At 31.0% G+C, this 22743-nt stretch overlaps 1 protein-coding gene across 2 annotated transcripts; it reads right to left on the bottom strand.

The window, feature by feature from the left end:
- Positions 1-8254: 8254 nt before the first annotated feature.
- On the bottom strand, positions 8255-21975 carry LOC123302476 (U2 snRNP-associated SURP motif-containing protein). 2 transcript variants are annotated; one of them, XM_044885403.1, is made up of 19 exons: positions 21774-21975; positions 21577-21693; positions 20929-21022; positions 19946-20147; positions 19220-19379; positions 18989-19154; positions 17964-18163; positions 17806-17849; positions 17277-17381; positions 17092-17207; positions 16614-16968; positions 16282-16489; positions 15636-15849; positions 15269-15372; positions 14950-15089; positions 14562-14712; positions 14178-14329; positions 13155-13232; positions 8255-11661 (listed from the first exon to the last, which is right to left on the bottom strand). In XM_044885403.1, the coding sequence occupies exons 1-19, from the start codon at positions 21795-21797 to the stop codon at positions 11121-11123; spliced, it is 3171 nt and encodes a 1056-aa protein (XP_044741338.1). In that variant the 5' UTR covers positions 21798-21975; the 3' UTR covers positions 8255-11120. The 2 variants fall into 2 exon arrangements, with proteins under 2 accessions (XP_044741338.1, XP_044741339.1); XM_044885404.1 differs by lacking the exon at positions 13155-13232.
- Between the last annotated feature and the right edge of the window lie 768 nt (positions 21976-22743).

Raw genomic sequence — 22743 nt, 5'->3', positions numbered from 1 at the left:
AAAGATTGGTGAAATTAATAATATTTACTCTACAAAAATGTGACAAAATAATATTATGTATAATTTTAATTAAATATTTATTAATTAATATATTATTTAAGGTATTTCCAGCATGGTATTTGCAGTTTCTATGTTAAAGCAATGGTACAATTTTTTTTTCGACAGAATTTAACGAAAAATTAAATTTAAGAATTTAATAATGCTTACTATTAATTCCCAAAGTTTCAGAAATTTTGACCGTTTAAAATGGGAAATAATTATGCCAACGTCCCAATTTCGATCAATTTACGTCAAAATTAATATCTCGAAAGTGAAAATTAATTTCTAAATTTTTTTTTTAGAATTTTATTGTATAAACATTTTTTTCTACTTTTTCTTCAATATATAATAATATCATAAAAAATAGTTGGAGAGACCGGACATTTTACATGCTTTAAATGGGACATGACCCTCAAAATCGCGAACTTTGTCTTTAAATATCTCGCGATCTAAACGGTCAAAAATTATGAAATTTTAGGAATTCATAAATAAAGCTATTATAAACCCGAGAAAAAAAATTCGGCCAAATCTGTCGAAAAGTGATTTCATGCTGGTACTACCTTAAGTGTAAGCATGCTTATGATTTACCGACGTGATTTAGTCACATTTACTAATTTAATACGACAAAGGTAGATTATCAAAGACGTTAATCTAAAAAAAAACGTTAATCTCCGAATTTTCTAAAATTTTAATTTGGCAGCCCTACGTATATGAGCATATTTTTATGAATTTTACTGCGATTTTTCCAGTAAAATATATATTTTACTATATTTACCAATAAACTAATGGTAAATTGTCGGACAATTAACCAGTTTTTAATGCCGTCTATCATATCTACAACGTATTACCGAAGCTATTAAGCTTCACGAGAGCCTAAATGGTCGAGCGGTCTAAGGCGTTTGTCTTTGACTGTTTATCGATTTAGGCATAGGTTGCGGGTTCGAATCCAGGCAGCGGCCGTGTGAACAATTATGGTTAATAAGGGCGGTAGAATTGATCACATTGCCGTCGCTTGGATAAGAACGAAGTAACTGACTCCACCCACATCAAAATGTAATTGTAAATATGTTTGTAAATAAATAAAGATTAACAAATAATGATGTGGGTGGCCTCTGTTATAGGCGTATATGTCAGAAAAACGGAGGTTAAACCCCATTATTATTATTATCATTATTATATTAAGCATCACGTGGGATATATAAATATTAAATGAAATTTGGTATTCCTTATTTTAGTTTTGTTTTTCAAAAGTGAATTGAATAAATAATTTCAATAATCACTTATCTAACTTATTAAAAAGATTCAGTTTTTTTATCGGCTATATTAAAATGTTTGCTTAATTATCATTCAGTCGCGTTATTAGCTCAGTTGGTTAAGGCGTAACCAATTCCATCCGCGGTATGCTTTGGATAGCGCGTTCGATTCCCGCCGTCGCAACAAAATTAATTAAATTAATAGTTGTGATGGGCTAGTGTAGTGCATTGTATATGCATGGAGGAGGTGCACTCAACCTCTGAAATTGAAGAGCTGATAAATGAAATTATCAGCGGAAAGGTGGTATAACATATATATGATATCACAATGGACTCTATAGCCTAAGTGTGTCCTTCGTGGACAGCCAATATAAGCTAACCTAACCTATAATTCAGAAATTTATTTTACCGGTTAATTACCCAAAAAACTGGTAACTAACCAGATAATTGTTCTCTCGAATCACTAATTTTGAGTATAAAGGACATTTTACCTTAGTAGTAAAAAGTATGTGTTTGTTTTAGAATCACTGGCAGTAAACATACTTAGATATATAGTGATATTTTCTTATTCAAAGGACAGAAATTTTACAATCCAAGCTACAAAGTATTATTATTATTAACGATGCGATGTAAAAAAACAATACTAAGGAGTAAGCACATAACTTACTGAATTCTGAGCAATAGAAATTATCAGATACTGAAAGATGATTGCCTAAAATCCAGACAATCATCTCCTAAAGAATAGAGTTCTATCAATAACTTGTCTGAATCACATTCCACGTCCCTTTTATCAGCGCCTTTATCAAAAACTTTTTTCGCTAGCTCCAAGGGGCTCTCAATTGGGCAGGACATGTATCATTTGCTATTCTTGCTATATGGCTAAAAGTTCCTACAGTGAATGAAAAATTGGATTCATATCTCAAATGCAAAGAGATAGTGCTGAAAACACATTTCGAGGAAAACGTAATAAGCCAAATAATTCCTCAGAAGCTTTTTCCTATTCCGTAAATTGCTGCTTTTTAGCTTTCAGTTTTTTAGAAATGATTATTACGCGCGTTAAATAATACGCTAAAAATTGATATTTTTTGTATTATACTTATAAACTTATTTTATTTATAACTCAAAAAATAATATGAATTTTGCTTTATAATTTTTGGAGTGTATTCTAAACACATTTAAGGTATAGTTATTGAAATAAATACCACGATACTCGAAATAAAATCATTTTATTTCGAGTATCGTGGTATTTATTTCAATAACTATGTCTCAACTCGAAGTCAACAAGAATTCATCCTTACATTTAAGGTAAATTGCTATGTATATATAGAAACATTTATATGAATGTATGGGTAAAAATAAATATGTATATGTATAAATACTCTCTGGAGTGTTTTTTTTTTCTAAGGATGTACGAGCACCAGTTTAGATAAAAGGTTTGATTTTTTTTATATGAAGTTGGGCTAAGTCTAAATCAATTCTGAAAATTTTAGGGGAGGTTGCCCGGTTCTAAGGTTTTAATTTTAATTTAAATAGTTTTTTTGTTAATTTCCATCGACTAGTTTTGTAGAAATCTATGAAAACATATCATCCATTTACCGTTTTCCCATAAAACCAATGTTAAATATACCAACTTTTCAAGTTGTTTAATTATTTAAAAAATCGGTCAATCTCCCTAAAATTTTCAGAATTGATTTAGACTTAGTCAAACTTTGTATAAAAAAAATCAAACCTTTTATCCAAAATTTCCCCAGATATCGAAAAAGTTTATTCTTCTTTTTCGTCTGCATTCATGTAGTTCTAACAAAATTCATCATCAAAGTTGAAAATAAGATACAAATAATTTCAACCCCAAATCTAAAATTGCCTTGGCGCTCGTACTACCTTAAACATGAACACACACACAAATTCAAGAATTTTCCCTATTCGCTCCGTGCGAGAGTTTCGTTTCCATGTTAACGATACACTACTTTAATTATAGAATTGTATGGATCCATATATAATTGTATGTATTGCATTTATGACTTACATTGAATATTTAATATTATTGTCTCACAAATTTAAATAAATAATTATGATAATTTACATTTTAAAAATAATATTTGTGCAATTTGATTTCTTATTTTCACAATTTTTAATGCATTAAGTTTAATTAATTCGTGTTTTACAATAATTTCAATTTGACATTTTCTATAACATTAACATGTAAAGAACTTAAAATTAGTAATAACAGCCCCCTTTAACGCCAAAATTTTTCACTGGAAGCGCTGGCATCGATTTTATTGTCCCTACCATGACTACGCACACAACGAATTGATAGCAGTGTTTTAAAAGATTTCATAGCTTCCTTAGAACCGTATGAGTACCTAGGAAGCTATTCATAATTTTTATTATTAGGTACTCTTATATTATTAAAATAGGTTCTTTTTTTTATAGGTTTCTAAACGATAAATACGCTACGCATGCTATCAGTTTCATTTCAAACACTATGCATTTAATAATTAATACTGTTGACCCCTGTACCCCCAAACCATTGTCAATCATCTCTAAACTCTTTTCTCTCTAAAGGTTACGCATTTTGAGTGTATGATATGAACTGTGTCATTTCAATTTATCTCGAAATTTTAATTATTATTGATTTTTAAATATTTCTAAATACTTTATCAGATTTATAGTTCAGGCGCTTTCCTAAAGCTCGCCTCACATGGTCATTATTATTGAGTCAATATCGATATTAAACAATATATTGATTGTCGGAAAAGTATAATGAAATACAATAAAACGTCCATTGATCATACCATCAATATTATTGAGTCAATATCGATATTGAAGTTCTGAGTAATATCTTGAAGAAATAATATTTATCTATGGGAAAAATACTGGACAAAATTAAAACGATTTAATAATTTAGTTGCTATTCTAAAGCTAACCTCACATGTTCAATATTATTGATTCAACATCGATACTAAATAATGTATTTTTTTGGCATCGTTTTCACAATTTTTCCATTGTCAATCTCAAAATTTTTTTAATTCTAAAAGTTGGGTAAAAAAATTAAATTGAAACTGAGTGATTCACTTACCGATACAAAGTCTAAGGCCCTTCTGGACGTGTTAGAAAGCTGCGTTTTTAGCTTTCGGCATTTGACGGTGAAATGAAACTTCAACTTTTTCATTTGAACCCGGAAAATCGAATAAACTCCTCCAAAATTATGTTTTTCTGTTCTATACATGCTAGAAAGATGGGATTTTCACTAATCGACTTGAAATAAAGTCAAATTAACAGAAAACTTTCTCTCTACATCACAATCCCCTGAAAATGGGAAAAACACCCCTAAAATTACCCCTTTTTTTCTTAGACTAGAAAGATATGATTTCTTGTTTTTTTCCATAATATGATTTTCTTGTGAAAATGAATCCGATTTTGAACTTTTTTTTTCAAAATTACAATACATTGAGTTTTGCAAAATTACAAGACAAAATGTTATAGTGACTTGTTACCCTATAAAAAATTTTAAAAAAACGAGAGCAAATTTTTGTTTTGGACTTAGATAAAACTCAATATATAAGGCATTTTTGATCCGAAAAAAGCAAAAATATATATCAACTAAAATGGCTATGAAATGGAAGATATTTTCAAAACTGTCGCCCAAATTCATAAAATGAACCCGACTTTTGAATTTTTTGGGTAAAAATTACCATATAAATTGAGTTAGATCAAATTACGAAACAAATTTTTGGGTGTAATTTTTTCGATTTTTTCCAAAGGGGTATGTATCTCTTAAAAAAATTTACAAAAAATCGACAAAATAATTTTGTTTTCAAATTCGATAAAGCTTACTACCTAGGATAATTTTAAATTAAAAATTACAAAAATGAGGTTTATTTGTCAATCACGCGAGTAATTTCCGAAATATCGTCTACAAATTCCTGAATCGATTTTTTTACGATTTTAAAAACTTATCATTAAATCGTTAAATAAATACAATTTTTTGAGCCATAAATTACCTTATTTACTTTAGCTTTATCAAAATTGAATTTCAAAAATTGGTCTCTTTAGAATAAGAAAAAAATTTTTTATTTATTACCTATTTCCGAAAAAACAGCTACTCCAAAATGAAATTACAAAGTAATTTATTTGTGTACTATTTTACACAAATGCAATAATTATTGCCTATATAAAATAAATATTAAAGTTTTGTGTACGGAATCCTAAATTTTATACAGAGTATTTCAAAAAACACTGAAATGACTTCTTTTATCTTGGTAGTTACAAATATACTTCTTTATCTTTTGATTAAAAAAAAAGAGAATTTAATGCCAGTTCCGCAAAGCGCATTGTGGCAAAAAATTACTTTTCGCTTTGACATATTACACAATTGTAAATTTAACGATAAAACGGAATAGGTATCCAATTTTATAGGAAAAAGTCTTCAAAAACTATACCTTACAAGATAAATTCAGATTTGAGATCAGCATACTCAAATCAAGCAAGAACATTTTCATGGACCGAACCCAAATTTTTGTTTCCCCAATGAATTCAGAATTACCATTGCAACTAGAATACGAATTAAAATCCCCTAATTAATTTAATAAGCACAAAATTCTTTGGAGTTTAAAAATATATTTCATAATGCTGAAGAAAATTTCATATTTCAGGTTTTTTAACCTCTCATCATTTATGCAATAAAATTCGTTTTTGTAATACAAATTGCCTATATTTAATAACTTCCAAAATTCTAAAATGCATTTTTTTTTTTTTGGACTAATGAAAAATAAATGATTTTGCAACAACAAAAAAAGTCATTTACGATTTATACATTGATTAAAAACTGCAATGTGCAAAAACTCAAGGTCATGTCAATTAAAATTACCTTTCACCGCTATTTGACCTCCACGTAGAGAGTAAAATAATAGAGGTTTTGTACACAATATTAACGAATGAATTTTAATACCAATAATTTACACTTACCTCTTTTCTATCCGATCGAATTCATTATTGATCAAAATACCCCCGTTCTTCGTTAAATAAGGTAAATTTTTATACTTTATATTACGTTCCATCAAATTTCGAAACATAATTTTTTTAGGTAATTTTTCCCCCAAAAAAATACAAAAATCGTATCCCTTTGACCATAAGCGTAACCTGATTTTAGCTTAAGGGAAGGGTGAACAATCTTTTGGCATAATATTTACGGAATTGACCATAAGATTTTTGTTTTTCCTACACCTGGTTGGAAAATCTAGCATTTTCTAAATATTGAGCTTTGTGTAAAAAAAATTTTAACCATACACTCCATATTTTAAGTCTCATGAATATATTTTTTGGTGAATGTGAGTAAAGTGTCATATCAGCTCAAAACCACTTTTTGGAAGACGCTTTCTACAGCGGTCTAAATGGACCAAAAGTACCATAAACTATAAGTATAAATATAGTATTTTGTGCAACATATATGGAGATAATATGAGGTTTTCAAACCAAGTTTTTTTTTTCATAAAAAAAAGGTAATTGATAAATTGATTTTGTAAATTAAATTATAATCGTTTTTATTAAATAAATTAAACTTTGATAAAAATCATTTTTCAACTCCTGAAAATTGTGTCTTCAGAACTCAACTTACCTGCCAGCTGCCTAAAGCCTATCTATCAATAAAAAAAAAACTTTCACCAAAGTCCTTGTATTTGTCAGAATATAGCTTGTCTCTTATTTTATATTTTATGGTGTTATGTAATGCCATTGCGTGAAAATTTTTTTGAAAATCAGGTTTGAAAATCATTTGCATATCGAATTTTTATACTTTGTAACTGTTTGTAGTTGAATCAATCATACTGGAGAGGGCTCTGAAATCATTCAAATATAAGGTCTTTCAATAAGAGCGATACTTTGAATAAATAAAAAATAATTAGTCCATATCCAGTTATCTGTCTGTCTACCCATCTATCTGTCTGTAACCACATAGGCCAAATGGGTCTTGAGTCCGTAGGATCCAGCATGCAAACCGTAAAAGATAGATCAAAAGTTCAAATGTAATAAAAGTTTCTTATAAATAAACTTTTGTTCGAAACATTTTTTCGTAGACATTATTCATACAGCTGTGTAAACTAAAAAGTTTAAATTATAAACAATTATCGAATAAAATATCAGCTCATTTGTTAACACAGCCAATTGGCGTCATGATCGTAGAGCAAGATCAAAATCAATACCCGAAAGAAAATGGTTTTGACAAGTACGTTTACGTAACGAAATGCGTTACGTAACGTAACGCATCTATATTATATAGTACCACTACTCGATACTAGATGATACTGCTTCGTAAGTATGAATCATTTCATCACCTGACAGAATGCGTCGAAAAAAAACAAGTATACGTCATTGAGGATCTAAATTTTCCAATTAAATTTTCTCTCTATGAAACATTTTCAATTTCTTTTGTGTCCCTAGCCGATTTGGGACTGTTGGGCAGAAGCCTACTTTGCCTAATAGTTACTCCGGCCCTGATGTATCTATTATTATTAACGACATGACCATTGATATAGAAAATAGAGTGCGTTCTCAATCAGCTGTCAAATAAAATTTTACAAAAAAAAGCGACTCCTTATTCCTTATGTGCGTGCACTCGCTAGCATCAAAAAAAATTACTGTTAACTACTCAAAAAAGGCTCCTGAAAAGTTGATATTGTTCCCTTGAAAATCTGAAATAGAGCTTTAAAGAAACAAAATAAGAAATAAAAACACGTTTTAATTTTTCTTTAAATATAATTTTAATATTTTCCTTTTTTGCAGTATTTTCTTTATATACAATGTTATCTTTATCTAACCCGAAGAAAATAAATTAATGGCCTCTATTTATCTCGTGTGTGTATGTGTGTGGTGTTTGTCTATAAAATTAAAATAAAAATCAAAGCAAAATGATAAATTTTCATAATTAGACCAGAAATTCAATTTTCTTCATGTGTTTTCTTTTGTGAATCTCGAAATTAAATATAACAAAATAAAAATGTCCAAAAATTTTTCTTTTGAGACTTAAATTATATACATACAATTTTTTGTAGGAATTAATAGTCACCTGTAAAATATATCGTCTAATTTTGAGGGGGGTGATAGCGAAAAAGGGGGGGGGCAGTAATGGTTAAGAGGCATGATATAAAGAACAAGGTATGTCAATGCGCATATTCTATTACAGGTCACAAAAATCTTTATCATCGACCTCCGAGAAAAAAATGATAGCTCGGTTGAATTGTGTTCCCCAACGGAACTCTTTTGTGGTTCATTTTGACTTTTGACGACTGAAAGACAAACTGAAACACCAAAAGATTGAGTTAGTTCACTCAAATCTGACTCTTTTGTGTTCCAGTTTATTTTTTCAGACGACTTTTCCTGGGAAAAGAATGATTTTTAAGTAACGCTTCTAATCTACGGGTGGGAAGAATCTTAAGACGATTCTGAAATTATTTCATTTTTTGTACTCCTCCTTCAAAATACCACACCCTTTACGGAATCAGAAGAATTTTAAAAGTCAAAAGAGCCGCAAATGTCTCTCCTTGAATTACTCTGGGCGTGTACGCGTGGTTTCTAAGACTAATTGGAAGACAGACAGAATAAATAGTTTTGCATAAATGATCTACCTTGTTATTCGTATCGTATGGGGAATAGCTTTAAAAATTTAACTAACGAATTTTAATCTTGGAATAAGAAATCTATGATGAACTATTTGAAACTATTTGATTCGATACGCACTTGGAATGATTTGTGCAAATGCGCAAAGTTTGAGTAATGACAGACTTACTGACTCCTAAATAATTTTTTTTTGTAAAAATAATAAGCCATTATTTTAAAGTCTTCTACCAAACGGGAAAATTTTTTTTTATAACTGTTACTATTACAAAATGAAAATTGGCACGCGAAATTAAATAATATAACTTCTATATTTTTCTTTATACAAGCTGGTAGAAAAGTACTGATACAGGGGAAGAACTCGACGATTTAAGAAAATAATTTTTATAAAAAAGTTGTGGAGTTAAAGAAATTGTGTGTATTTGATTTTTAGCTCGACTTTTAAGATCATTTAAAAGGGATCAACTTGCGTAGCCTAGTGATTTAAATTTAGTTCCACTTTCTGCTACTTGGCGCTCAAACCCACACAATGTCAATATGTTGTTAGATTTTATCACAGTTTGATTGCGATTACGCATAAAAAAAGTACAATGGAAGAGTTTAGTGACAAAAGCTTGGAACTAATTATTATGGTACTTTTAAAAACTGGTTTTCACTGCAATTTCTTTGAGAGAGGCTGTGACAAGCAAGTCAGTAACATGTTGATGGCCTGGGATCCCTAAATAATAGATGTTTTTGTTTTAAAAAGTTTTTTGCGGATCTAAATGCCATGGAAGTGTAACTTGCGTTATACTTCCATGTCGCAGCTCTTAAATATATTTTTTTTTCATTCCCCCTGACCGATACTAAAATTCCCAGACTTCTCCATAATTTTCAATCTTTAGATTACTTTTAAATGATCTTGATAGTTAAGTTATCCAAGATCACTCCCTACTACAACTTTTTATCATAATTTTTATTCTTCTGTCTCAGTACTTTTCGATCACTCTGTACATTTTGTTCGGTTTTTTAATTGATTCACGTCCGTGAAGGTTTATGTCGAAAAAACACATATTTCAAAGCATGCTTTCTTTAAAAAAAACGAAATGTAGAAAAAAATAAGTCGAATGGCGTAGCAAAAAAATGTGAATTAAATTTTTATTGAAAATGGATTCGTCCCACAAGAAATAGAATTTTGTTGGGCGAATCCATTAGAATCCTTAACTATATTTTTTTAAATCACAGTTTAAGTTAACGATTTTTTAAATATTTATAATTTTTTGAGGAAAAAAAAATGGGTGCATCGCATAGTAATTCAATAATCGTAAGATATCATTGCGTTAGTCCGGCTAATTCTGACTTTTATCTGAGTTATTTATGATGGGTAAACAAATAACCAAAGTTTTCCACCTCGAATACCGACCACAAGATTGCCCAAAATTTTTTAAATCACGAAATTCCATTATTTGTATTTTAGAAATTTTTTTATCTTTGCGCCGGTTCTGGTTTCAAATTTATTTTGCTTGTTTGGCAATATTAACCTTTCAGAACGATTGAATATACTACTTATTCATATGGATTAATGTGTTTCCACACGTAAACATATGTAACTTAAAAACCAATTGTAAACAGAGTTTGAATTTTCGTTCTTGGCGCTTGCACAATAGCGTGAGATTTTCTGTCATCACAAGAGTAATGGGTGTGATACGAAAAAAGTGATCAGTCTAAAGGGTTGCGACAACTAGAGAATTTCGCGGTTTTTTTTAATATTTACAAGTTTACCAACATCATAAACAATTCATAGTCTAGTCAACAAGTACAAATTGATGAAACATAGAGATACGGGGCGTAAAAATACGTGTGATAGCTCGATGGATTCTGAATGATGTCTAGAAACATACCGGAAGCATTTTTCTAGACATCATTCCGAATCCAACGAGCTATCACACGTATTTGTACGACCCTTATCTCTATATTCCCAATTTAAACTTGTTGACTAGACTATTCAGTAAAAAATCCGAAATGCAGGAGATGGTGTTAAGTCCTTCCAAATTATTAGACTATCAAGTGATTCAGAGATTATTTACTAAAATTTCGTATTTATAAAAGTGTGATCGCCTAACATTATCAATAAAAAAAATTTAATTTACATTGGCTGATGAAACAAACAAAAAAAAAAAATATACGTCTTAAGCTTAAAAATTATACACTGAAATTTAAAAAAATAAACAAAAAGAACTAGTAGCGATGTTTATGACGTCTTTGACTGTTTGAGTCCACTGGCGAAATACTACGCGACCGAGCCCGTTTCGATTTACGTGGTGGCGACGGCGTTAAAGTTCTTCTACTATGTTTACTTTTTGTCGATAATGTTGGAGATAAACGTTTTGAGTTCGGTGAATATGAGCCACGTCGTCGACTACTTTTCGACGATGATGAAGCACTTATACGTGGTGGGGTACCTGGTGAATCCACATGACGATTTGATCGTCGCGACGATGAACCACGTACTGGGGGCGGTGATGGACTAGTTAACATATATTTAGAGTTCACAGGTGATAGATATCGAGCGGAATGTGGGGAAGGGCTACAACGTGAACGAGCACTATTACTACCAGTCCCAGTCCACGATGGTGATTCAGCTGCTCGCCGTCTTCGACTTGGTGATTTCTTGTTGATACGTGGTGGCGTTGGGGGAGATAATGATTCTTCTCTCCCAAGTGATCTTGAACGACGTGAACGAGATTTACGGTCTATGGGAGTAGCACTTCGAGATGATCTATAGTTTTGATTGTTAGACATATATAGCGAAAATTATCAATGAAACTTTATATTACTTTTTTTTTTTTAATAATATTTTCATTATACAGAGTGTTCCTCTACGATTTAGTTAGCAAACTTTCATTTCCTTAACTGTTACATCCGAAGAAAAAATTATTTTTTTATTGGAAATACAGACTGTCCCGAAAAAATTTATGTATTGATGAAGTTTGAATGAAATTTACCAACGCGACTCACATTTACTCTTTTGTGAGTTAAGTTTGAGAAAAAGAAACTGTCTAAAATGTTCTGAAGATCACGATTGGGACATTATGAAAACATCCCGCCAGTCTTGTTATTCTGTAGGCGCATCCCTTTCCTTACATCTGCTTGGAACACTTGCAATCCTGGTAGTGACTATTATCAATTATAACTACAAGAATCAACTTTCGAAGTTCTCTAATGATTCCCGATTTTCCAATATGATTAATCACACAATTTTCCTTGATTTTTAAGAAAATTCATACAGATTAGGGACACATCGTCATTAGGTAGAATTCCTCATAGAATTGTAAGCGGTATTTTAAATGGTTTTAATAATTTTCATCTAAATCAAAAATAAAATTTTCTTGGACCGAGATATTTTATCTTACAAAACATGGTAAAGATTTTTGGCCTGATTAAATTTTCAATAATTTGATTTTAAATTTCTTATTTAGATGTAACAATTGAGAAAATAATATCATCTAACTAAATCTTGAAACACACGGTATGAAAGCAAAATGAAACCAATTTCTGATTGCAATCTAATTATTTTGCCAAAATATGATTTCGAAAAAAGAAAAACCTTTTGAACCTATATTGATTTTACAATAAATCTTTCTGTGTATAAAAAAGATTTGGGTAAAAAGCAAGATAACGACAGATTAAGCAAGATTGTGTAATTTTCTAGCTTCTGCTTCAGAGGAAATAGGAAATTATTTCAGTGATGATTCTTTAGTGGAACTGCTTGGATAGCATTTCGAAAAATTAGTTTCCTGTTTTTCAAGTTCTAAATTTTAATTCACAGGCCTTTTTTTGGATCTCACTAGAGTTTTTATCTTTGATAATTTAATAGATCTGGGAATAGGTCTAGGTATTTTCGTTCATTTCAGAACGGAAATTTAATGACTGTGAACAAGGTCTTACCTAATAGATTTTTTCTTGAAGAAAATTTTCATAATCGGGGCAATATATTCAAGCCTGACCCGAGACTAATTCGAGAAACTAAAAAACCAACTTAGATTCAAAGGCTTTTTAAATTCTTTTTTAGAAATCCATTAATTTAAAACTACAAAACTAAAATAATAATTTTTGGCTAAAAAAAATATTTGATTTGGCAAAAAGAATTACAAAAAAAAAAAAAAAATTGAAAATTAGCCAAGTATGGATTATGGATAATACCGCCATGGCTTTTATCGATGTTTATAAATGTTTGACGACCTACGATACTCGTTAAAACAATTTTATTACCTGTTACTTCTTAATTTAGCTGGTGAGATGCTTCGTGATGAACTGCGCGACTTTTTTTTATATTTTCGGCAACTGCCGCTATAATGTGTTATCATCCATTAATTAATTAAAATTAATTACGTCACTTAATTTTCTTTTTTTTTTTAATTATAAAGGTTTTCATTTTCAGAAAGGGGGGGGGGGAGGTATGAGAGTGTACATTTGGGCACGTATCTCTTTCGTATTTATAAAAAATTTTCGAACTACAACTAAACAAAATTTTAAAATAATCACGTCTAACGTTCTACGTGTCAAACGTTACATGATTTGAAAATTTTTTATAATATTTACGTATTTTCTCGATAATTTTTTAGACATTTCTGATATTCTTTTATTCTGATTTTATCCCCATCTCAAATAGCAGAAATATCTAGTCGTTATAGGTTAGGTTAGATTAGGTTAGACTGTCTGACTTGGGATGAGACGCACTTAGACCAAATAGTTCGTTAAAAAGGATAAGCCCATCCCCTTGCCACTATTCCATGAACAATTTGAAGCCGTTTGAGGACGGCAAGAGTGCTGTGACGTTAACGGGCTTAAAGTCGTCAAAAAAGGGTTGCTCAAGTGAGATTAAGAGAGGTAGTCAACAAAGGCAATCTCAAGTGAGAGAGACCAAATAAATCATTTGGAGCTTTCCGAAATACACGCTCTTCCTTCATAAACGAACAGATTTGTTGGGTCCATTTTACCATACATTAATGTTGTAACGAACTTTTTTTGAATCGAAAGAAAATTTAAATTTTAGGATACGTGCCCAAATTAAATTAAATGTTTTTTGTTTTAAAATGTGATTTAAAAAAAAATTTAAATCACCGTAATTTCGCAACCGGCAAACTTGGTTTCTGATTTCGAATTTTCAATTTGATAAAAAACAAAAATTTTCTGATCAGATATCCCATATTTGTCCGAAGTGCGACTCGTTTTTTTTTTTGATTCACTAAAAATTTTTTTTTTTTTGGTTAAACGATGCATGAATTTACTTACGAATACTCTGTATCTGGTGTTAAACTCCGCTTAGAACGATCCGATCTCGAACTGCCCATATCCAAACTGTGTCGTGATTTGTTCGAACGATCTAAATTTGGAGAGTCTCTGTCTTTCGCTTTTTCTTTGCTATCAGCGAGTTTTTTATCCATCTAATGTTATATATCATAAAATTTGTTATTTCAATCAAAAAATTTCAAAAAAAAATATTAAAAATTTAAATAAAATGGGTCTTAGAAATATATATATATGTATAAATGTTAGAAAATCAAATAAATCAAAATATGCCCTAGAAAATTTTCTAAATTCTATGTTTAAAATAGTGAATGAAAATAAATTGCATTCACTAATTTTAAGTAATAAATATATATCCAATGAAATTACTTTGCGAAGTAATTTTCGACGATAGTGCTCCACTTGCTGGGTAACGGTCCAACCACTTTTCAACGTACGATGTCCTGCTTCCAATTCATCTTGATACTGCATCGCTTTTAGCTCCACTTCACGTAACTTTCTGCGACGTTCTTCGCTCATTCTAGAAAAAACAAAAAATAATTTATAGAAAACAAGTGAAAATAAACGATAGTCTAAGTAAATTGTTGAAATACCCTGTATAGATAATGTAGAATATCATTGCTTGTATAAGATAAGTTTAAAAACACAAAAAAAAAATTATGTAGGATAAAATAACGGCCATTTTTCCCCATAAATATGAAAATGAAACGTATTTTAAAACAAAAAACTTAGTATGAAAGACAAATTGAGTACTTACTTGGAATCATTCATATCAAAATTCATTTTTTGTGAGTTCATTGCTTCCCCACTTGAATCACTGTCATTCACTTCTTCGCCATCAAGAGATGTTGGCTCTAATTGATCCCATTTACTAGTTGTCATTGCTTGCGCTTCCACCTAAAAAGAAAGTCATTTTAGAAACTAACATGTAGAAAATACACGAATTAAGAGAATCAGTCAGCTAGAGATATTCAGTGTCCTGGATACTATAATATGAATATGGCTTTCTCAATCTAGAATATTAGATCTCCTAACGATTCTTTTAAAGTTATTGAAGTGTCCTTTTAATCTCTTACCTGTTCTGGATCAACAGTTTCCCAACGAGATGGAACAAACATGGGTGTAGCAGTTTTTTCCTCATTTGACGGTGGTGTTAAAGGCATTCCGTCTGCATCTTCATCTTAACAGAAAAAATAGTTAATAACATACAATGTGTTTCAGTGAGATTTAATAAATCGGGTGTTCTATTTTGAACTATTCTATTTTTCTAATAAAAAAAATTATTCCAATAAAAGTTGAATTTTAAACAACGAAAGTTTGGATCACATTAGATGAACTTAATAAGTATTATTCGGGTCATTTTACGAAAAACGTTTCATTCTAGGAATATTGAACTCGATGATTTAAAATGAGGCATCTGGTATTTATAAAAACTTGACTTACTAGGAGAATCATTATTAAAATCATTGAATTTCGAATAGGATTCAACTTTAGGTGGATTTCCATGACGAATTGCACCTTTTAATAGCGCAGCTCCATCAAATGGTACAGCTTCGCCATCGGCATCCTCATCTAATGGAATTCCATCGTCACTATCTTCCTCATTTTGTTGTATCCGAGCGTATATGTCATCCGATTCTTCTTTTGAAAGTGTTGCCTAGAACAAAAATTAAAAACTTGTGTTAAGTTATAAATGAAGACACAGTCGATTGAATTACTACCTTCATAACATGGGAATCTCTGATGATTCCACTTTTAGGCCCTGTATGGAAGGCGATGAAACCTCCACATATGTTATTTGCACCCGCAAAAACTTGCAAGGCATCAGGTTTAGAATGTTTTGGATCCTAAACATTGAATCCATCAATTCAGGGAGAGATCCCGGCGGAGAGATTCCTGCGTGACATTTGGCTTCGACAAAATCCTATAGCTTTACCTGCTTAAAAGGGCGCAGAGGACCTCTTGGTCTAGGTGCTAGGGACCCATTTGCGATACCCTTCTTACGTTTTATTATTAAATTACAAATTTTTTCAAAAGTGAATTCGTCAATAAGAGAATATTTGCTCCGGATTAACAAAAAAAGCTGTACCTTATAGTTATAAGCGGCACCCGTGTCAATTCCATGGAAAATATTTTCTAAATTTTCAATCAACTCACGAGGATACACCGACCAATCTTTCCATGCTTCTAACACTCGTTCAACTCGCACTTTAAAGCCTTCGGCTTTTAATCGACTGTCTTGTGCCGAATGCGCAATATTTGCATTCTTTATAATATCATTCAATCGAATTTCTAACCTAAAAGAAATAAAAAAAATTAATAAAAATACGATTAATAAAAAAGTCTCTAAGTTCCAGAATTTCCCATCTATTTTCAAGCCCATACCCGTACTGTTAAATAAAAAAATTTTGAGAAACTTACGCTCGTCGATAGTATGACGCATTATTAATTTTAGCTGTACAATTATGTAATATATCTGATACAAGATAGATTCGTGCTAATTTTTTATGAATTAAAGTTTCTACATTTGATAAAGATTCCGCAATACAACTACAGATTTCATCCGCAGCTTCACTGTGCTCCATAGCAAATACCATGGCTTCAGCAATCTTCATGCGATCTGGTGTTAAATTACGTAATAATTCTTCTAGACGATCACGTTGTGCAACCGATAAGGCTCCCTTTGATGGTTCACGTAAATCTTCATCCACGATCAAACTGTCTGGCATGCCTTGAGTATAAATGTTCATTGGTGGTGGCCTCCAAATCGAACCGCCTGTTTCAAAAAACAAAAACAATCTTGTAAATGAAACAACTAAAATTATGGATCAGATTCCCGATTTTGACTCGATCTGATCTAGCAGAAGACAGGTAGCTTTAGATTTCAAAAAATATTTACCTTCAAACATTCGAAAATCCTCAGTTCGCCATTCTTTTGGGGTATCTCCTTGCATCATTGAAAATAACTTCCAACGATAATACGTATGCTGATGACTTTGATTGTCGAATAAAAACCTGATGAAAAAAATAAGGAATGTTTGTAAAACAATTCTAGAAAATTTTGTTTGTGTCGAAAAAACTTACCTAAACATTGGATTATTGATTTCTCGATTCATAATAATTGCCTCAAATAAAGGACCTTCACGAATTACAAATTCGATCGTTCTATGAATTAGGGCTACCACATTTCTAAAAATTAAAAATTCACTATTAAATACTTTTCACGAACAGTCTCGAATTCTCATGAAACTTGAATCCAAAAGTAACTAAACAGACATAATAAATAATTTGCAATCCAAAGAAAAGAAAAACGAAGCCAATGATTCCAATAACGATAAATATTAGACAAGGTACAGTTCTCAACGCATCGTGACGATATTGGATACATTGGACGGCTTCGAGTTTCAACCAAATTCCTGAGAAAAGATTATTTTAAAATTCAAAAGGCTCGTATAAAAAATACTTCGAATACTTCGCGATTCATAAGTCTTCCATATTTCATATCTGTTAGATTCAGCTGATGTTTTCATTAAATGAAAAGACAAAAAGATTGAAAGTGTATGGATAGCTTAGAAAGAGATAAAATAAGTTTTCGAATAACAAATTGACTTACCTATCTGTAGGCACCACAACCTTCACAATCGATTGAGATAAAATCTGTAGAATAAATTGGCAAATCGATCAATAACAATTGATTCACAGTAATAGTAAAACCAATTAAAAAAAGTAATGTATGTTATTATCGATTATTAAAGATAATTTGTGGCCTACCTTATCCAACAACGTTGAATCATTTTTGTCCAAATCTTTGAGAGCATCTGTTTCAATTGGCTGTGCATTAAATGGTAATCCAGATGTTGGAGGTGGCATTGATAGTTCCTGGAGTGAGGGAGGTATATAAATTGGATGTGGTGGGATTGGAACACATTTTCCCCAACCTAACTTCATTTCATACCCCATAACATCTTTACCTGTAAGTAAAAAAGAAAATTTTTTTTAAAGCATGTTTAACATTTTAAAGAAAGGGTAGAGGAGATCTATCTGATGCGGGGGGTTTATGGACCTAGAATAAAGGAATCGATTTCTCCATATTGGAGAATCGGAAGGCATACCAGTTCTAGCCGAGAAACTGAATCGCCTGACACTAAATAACACAGTCAGGCTAATCTGGGTACCGGGCTCCTCTGGCGTTAACGGAAACGAAGCAGTGACATGCGACAGATCAAACTGTGTATAATCACAGCTAGGTCATTCGATTGTGCTCGCCTGAAACTCACTAGAGTACAATTGAGAAGGGTGGTTAGATTCTTGACAGGATGCTGTCGATTAAACTAACACCTTCTAATCTGGGGCCTGTTTGAAGGGCCATGAATCCTTCATAAATGTTATAAGTACATGTAGGAACCTGCAAGGCGTCAGGTTTAGATTGTTTGGGTTCGAAACCTTGGATTCATTAAGCCTGAGAGAAATCTCGGCGGAGAAGCGGTGCAAACTCTTAACCACAGACGTCTCTCCTTCGGGTTACAAGTAGTTCTGAAGGAGGGTACAGAGGTGTCAGTGTCTTGGTCGAGGTGTCAGAAACCCATTTGCACTATTCCTTTTATTTATTATTTTTGTTAATATTTAAGAGAAAGAGCAACAGGCTACGTGCTGTTAATAATGGGGGTAACATAGCGTATTTTATGAATGCCCTCTTGTAGATTAAAATTCTGTACTCTCAACTAGCGTTAAAATTGATGTACTTTTTCTAGCATGTCTTATAGTTCGATCAGTGTAAACTAGCCTTAATTACGTACCGTTTAAATTACGCAAAGCGCGTTCACCATCTTTACGATTCATAAATGCAACAAATCCACAGTTACGACCTCGAGCTTTTTCTTCTTCTGATCGTGGCCACATTATTTTGATGCTCGCTAATGGACCATATTTACCAAATAATTCCATTAATTGCGTTTCCGTTATCTACAAAATCGAATAAATTAAAAAATACAAAAAATGATTTTCTTTTTTAAATTGTTCTCACTTACTTTTGGATTTAAATTTCCCAAATATAAATTAGTTGTATTTGGATCTCCATTATCGAATGAGCCCATATCCTGTTTTTGATTTAAATCAACAATATCCGGTTCTAACGGTATTTTAACCAGTCCTTTATATTTATGTCGTTCTTCACGCTCTTCTTGAATTCTATTTGCGAAAAATATAAGATCAATAGAATGGAAAAAATATGTACATAGATTGTTTAGAGAAATTCCGCATCCCTCCCAATTTTCTTTTTATGAATAAAAACCTTGATGAAAATGATTTCCAGAATTGAATTGGCCTAGCAATACAATCAGTGTCGGTTAAACCCATGCCGGGGCCTCTAGGCAATGCAATTATCCGGAGCCCCCTAGGTAATGTTAAAATCAGTTAAAATTTTTACATTCTTTGAAAATTCTAACTGGGTATAGCTCCTTAACGTCCCCTTTTCTTAAAAAATTTGCCTTTTCCCCTTTTTTATGTCTTTATCAAGTAACTTAAGTATCCTTCTCGAACGAATTTATCTTAAATAAAGGTTAATCCGTCACTGAATACAATCTAAGGCCAACCCGTTTTAACTCAATATCAATTTTCCATACTGAAAATAATTTTTTATAATCATTACCAGTCAAAATCTTTCGATTCCACAAAAAGAAAAATTGGAGGAGGAAAAAAGGAATAATCCCGAAAAGCATCCATGTACATTTTTATGATGTAAAATAAAAACTTACTGTTTTAATTCCTCTTTAAATAATTCTAAATTACTCTTTTTCTTATTATTTTCTTTCTTTTTCCCTAACCGTTCTGGTTTCACGTCACCAGCTAACAATCGAGCATACTCTTGTGCTTTTTCGGCCGATGATAAATTTTCATTATTTGAGGATAGCCGAGATTGTGGTTTGTATAATTTACCTTTTTCTTTGGTATCCTCACCTAAAAAATTGTAAGTCAGCCGTTAATTTTTAAATTTAATTGTGTGTATTACGAAGTCTGGGTTCAACCAACAAATTTTAATTTGGAAAATTCTTTTTTATTTGCGGTTTTATAAAGCTATAGTTTTTTATGGATCCCGAAGTAGAGGATTTTTATTCGAATTTCCACATAATATAGTACGGTCGCTGAGAGGGTATTCGTGGTCTATTAAGGTTCACAAAAACGACCAATGGTTTTCAACGTACTTTTTTCTACTGAATCCGAAAATCAAGATCGTTTTTTTCGAAATATAATCGAGTAATTTGTTATAAATAATTTTTTATAACGCTACCAATCATGCTAGGTTATAATTTTTGCAGTTTTAACTGTAAAAACTAATAATACTATTCGCTAAAAGTAACCCCTCGAAATAATAATTCAAAAATAAAAATTAAAATGAAAGTTATAAAAAAAAAAAATGTGAGAAAATCGAGAAAATAGCTTAATTAAGACATTTTCACTTATATCTCAGAAGTTAAAGGTCACGAAAATCCACTTAGCGATCGGAGTAATGTAAATTATTAACTAATAGAAACAAATTAAAAATTTAAATTCAAAGTCGTGTTTTTTTCACATTTTTTTGTTGATTCACTTGATAATCCGACAGAAACAAAATGATGGCCCCATAGCTTCCGAATTCTAAATGCAACCCTGTTTAAATTATATTGAATATCCAAAACTCAACAAAGTATAGCTTTTTCGTCGTCCCAGATATCGTAATCTTGTTAAAATTTATACTAACGTCTAGCTCCAGCATCGTAAGTACCCGCTTTTACCCAAATTCGATTAGAATTTGATGGCGTATCTTGAAATGTACTAACAAACTCTTGGAATGCCTAATTTCAAAAAAATTAAATATAAACAAATTAAAAATACAATCATACTTAAATTTTCCGATCACAAAATTTATTTAAAGATGAATCTGACTGTTTATTACTTGAGAAACCTCGATAGATACAATTTGAATTCGTAGAAGTCTGCAGGAAGTCAGGTGTAAAATTTTGAGTTCGAAATATTGAATCCATCGATCCTGGGAACAATAACGACCGAGAAATTGTGAGTTTTCCTCCCCTACATCTAAGCTCAACAAAATTATATATTTTCACTTGTTAAAAATAGTACCTGGAGTCTTGGAGATTCATTATCTCCTGGAGATGTTCTCAAGAAGGGCACAGATTATTTTTAAATTTCAAAAAAACTCCCTATGAAATCTTTTGCATTTCTTTCAAATTAGTGCACTATTTGTGGTGCAACCACCTTCAGAATCTTCCTAAAATTCCGGATCAATAATTGTTAAATCGTAAGTACCTCATAAAATAAAATTATAACCCCTAAACAAATTTGGTGATAGGAAAAAAATAGATATGCAATAAAAAACTAAAAAGCATACAAAGGCCGCAGCTTCATCTTCCTCCTTCTTACGAAGTTCTTCAAGTTCACGTTTGGTCAAGGCACGTTTACCCATATTACCGACTGCAAAAGCTTTTAGCTTTTGTTCAGCCAATTGCTACATAAACATAAAATTGATTTTTTTTTTAATGAAAATATGTTTCTAAGCGTGAAAAACTTTTGTGTGCGTATAAATACCTTTAAAATTGTTTTGTCATCCATAGCTAAACTTTATCTTAACAGGCTCCAAATAAATCTAAATATTTCCAAAATGGACTCATTTAACTAACCAACTTGGATTTGTTTTTAATTTGAATAAATTTTTCGTACATTGTTCCAATAACTACAGTAAAACTTTTTATATTTTCACTACACTGCACACTTTTGGCGTATTATTTTAGCAAGGTAACCTCTTTAAATTGAATGATACTTAATTTAAGTCACTATAATTGAGTATTATTTATAAATATTATTTATTTAATTTACAAGTCTTTAAAAATAATTATTTTTTTTAAATCACTACATTCATTTTAATTTTTATAAAAAATAAATAAAAACTTCATTTCTAAATTTAATAAACTGTAATAGTCATGCGCTAAACATTACACGAACTTACGAAGGGAGTTTAATAAATTTAGGGAATTTATTTTTTATTTTTAGTGTAAAAACATTTTAAATGATTGCACATGAACTTTCATTCCCTGTTTCACTATTTATACCCTGTTTATATGAACTATATATTAAGGTATACTAATTTTAGTCCCAAGTTTGTAACGCTTAGAAATATTGATGTTACGAACAAAATTTTGGAATAGGTGTTCATACAATCACCTAATTAGTTTATTTCCAGTTTTTCGTCTACGATAACTCAAAAACGAAAAGAGAAATCAAGCTGAAATTTCTATAGCGTGCTTAGGGGGTAAAAAGTGAGTTTGAGTTCGTAAATGAGCAACATTGCTGCCAATTGTGCCGTGGGTTCATAGGACCCATATTGTAAACCGTTACAGATTGAACAAAAGTGCAAATTATAAAAAAATTTTAATAAACATTTTCTCCAAAACTAGAAAAGATAAGCAATTGTATATTTGCAGGTAGCTTCAAATAGTGATTTAGCGAAAGATTCTCGAAAAACGAAAAAAAGTTTAGAAAATAAATACTTTCGAAAATT

Source organism: Chrysoperla carnea, chromosome X (assembly GCF_905475395.1).
Source record: "Chrysoperla carnea chromosome X, inChrCarn1.1, whole genome shotgun sequence".
Lineage (NCBI taxonomy): Eukaryota > Metazoa > Arthropoda > Insecta > Neuroptera > Chrysopidae > Chrysoperla > Chrysoperla carnea.
The sequence above is the reverse complement of the archived record's forward strand: the minus strand, read 5'-3'. Positions and strand labels throughout refer to the sequence as shown.

Excerpts from the sequence above, each read along its gene's own strand:
- LOC123302476 (XM_044885403.1), bottom strand. The coding sequence starts at position 21,797 with ATGGATGACAAAACAATTTTAAAG. Across the intron at positions 18,164-18,988 it reads CGCTTTGCGTAATTTAAACG|GTAAAGATGTTATGGGGTAT; the intron begins GTACGTAATTAA and ends TTTTACTTACAG. Across the intron at positions 16,969-17,091 it reads GGATTTTCGAATGTTTGAAG|GCGGTTCGATTTGGAGGCCA; the intron begins GTAAATATTTTT and ends TTTTTGAAACAG.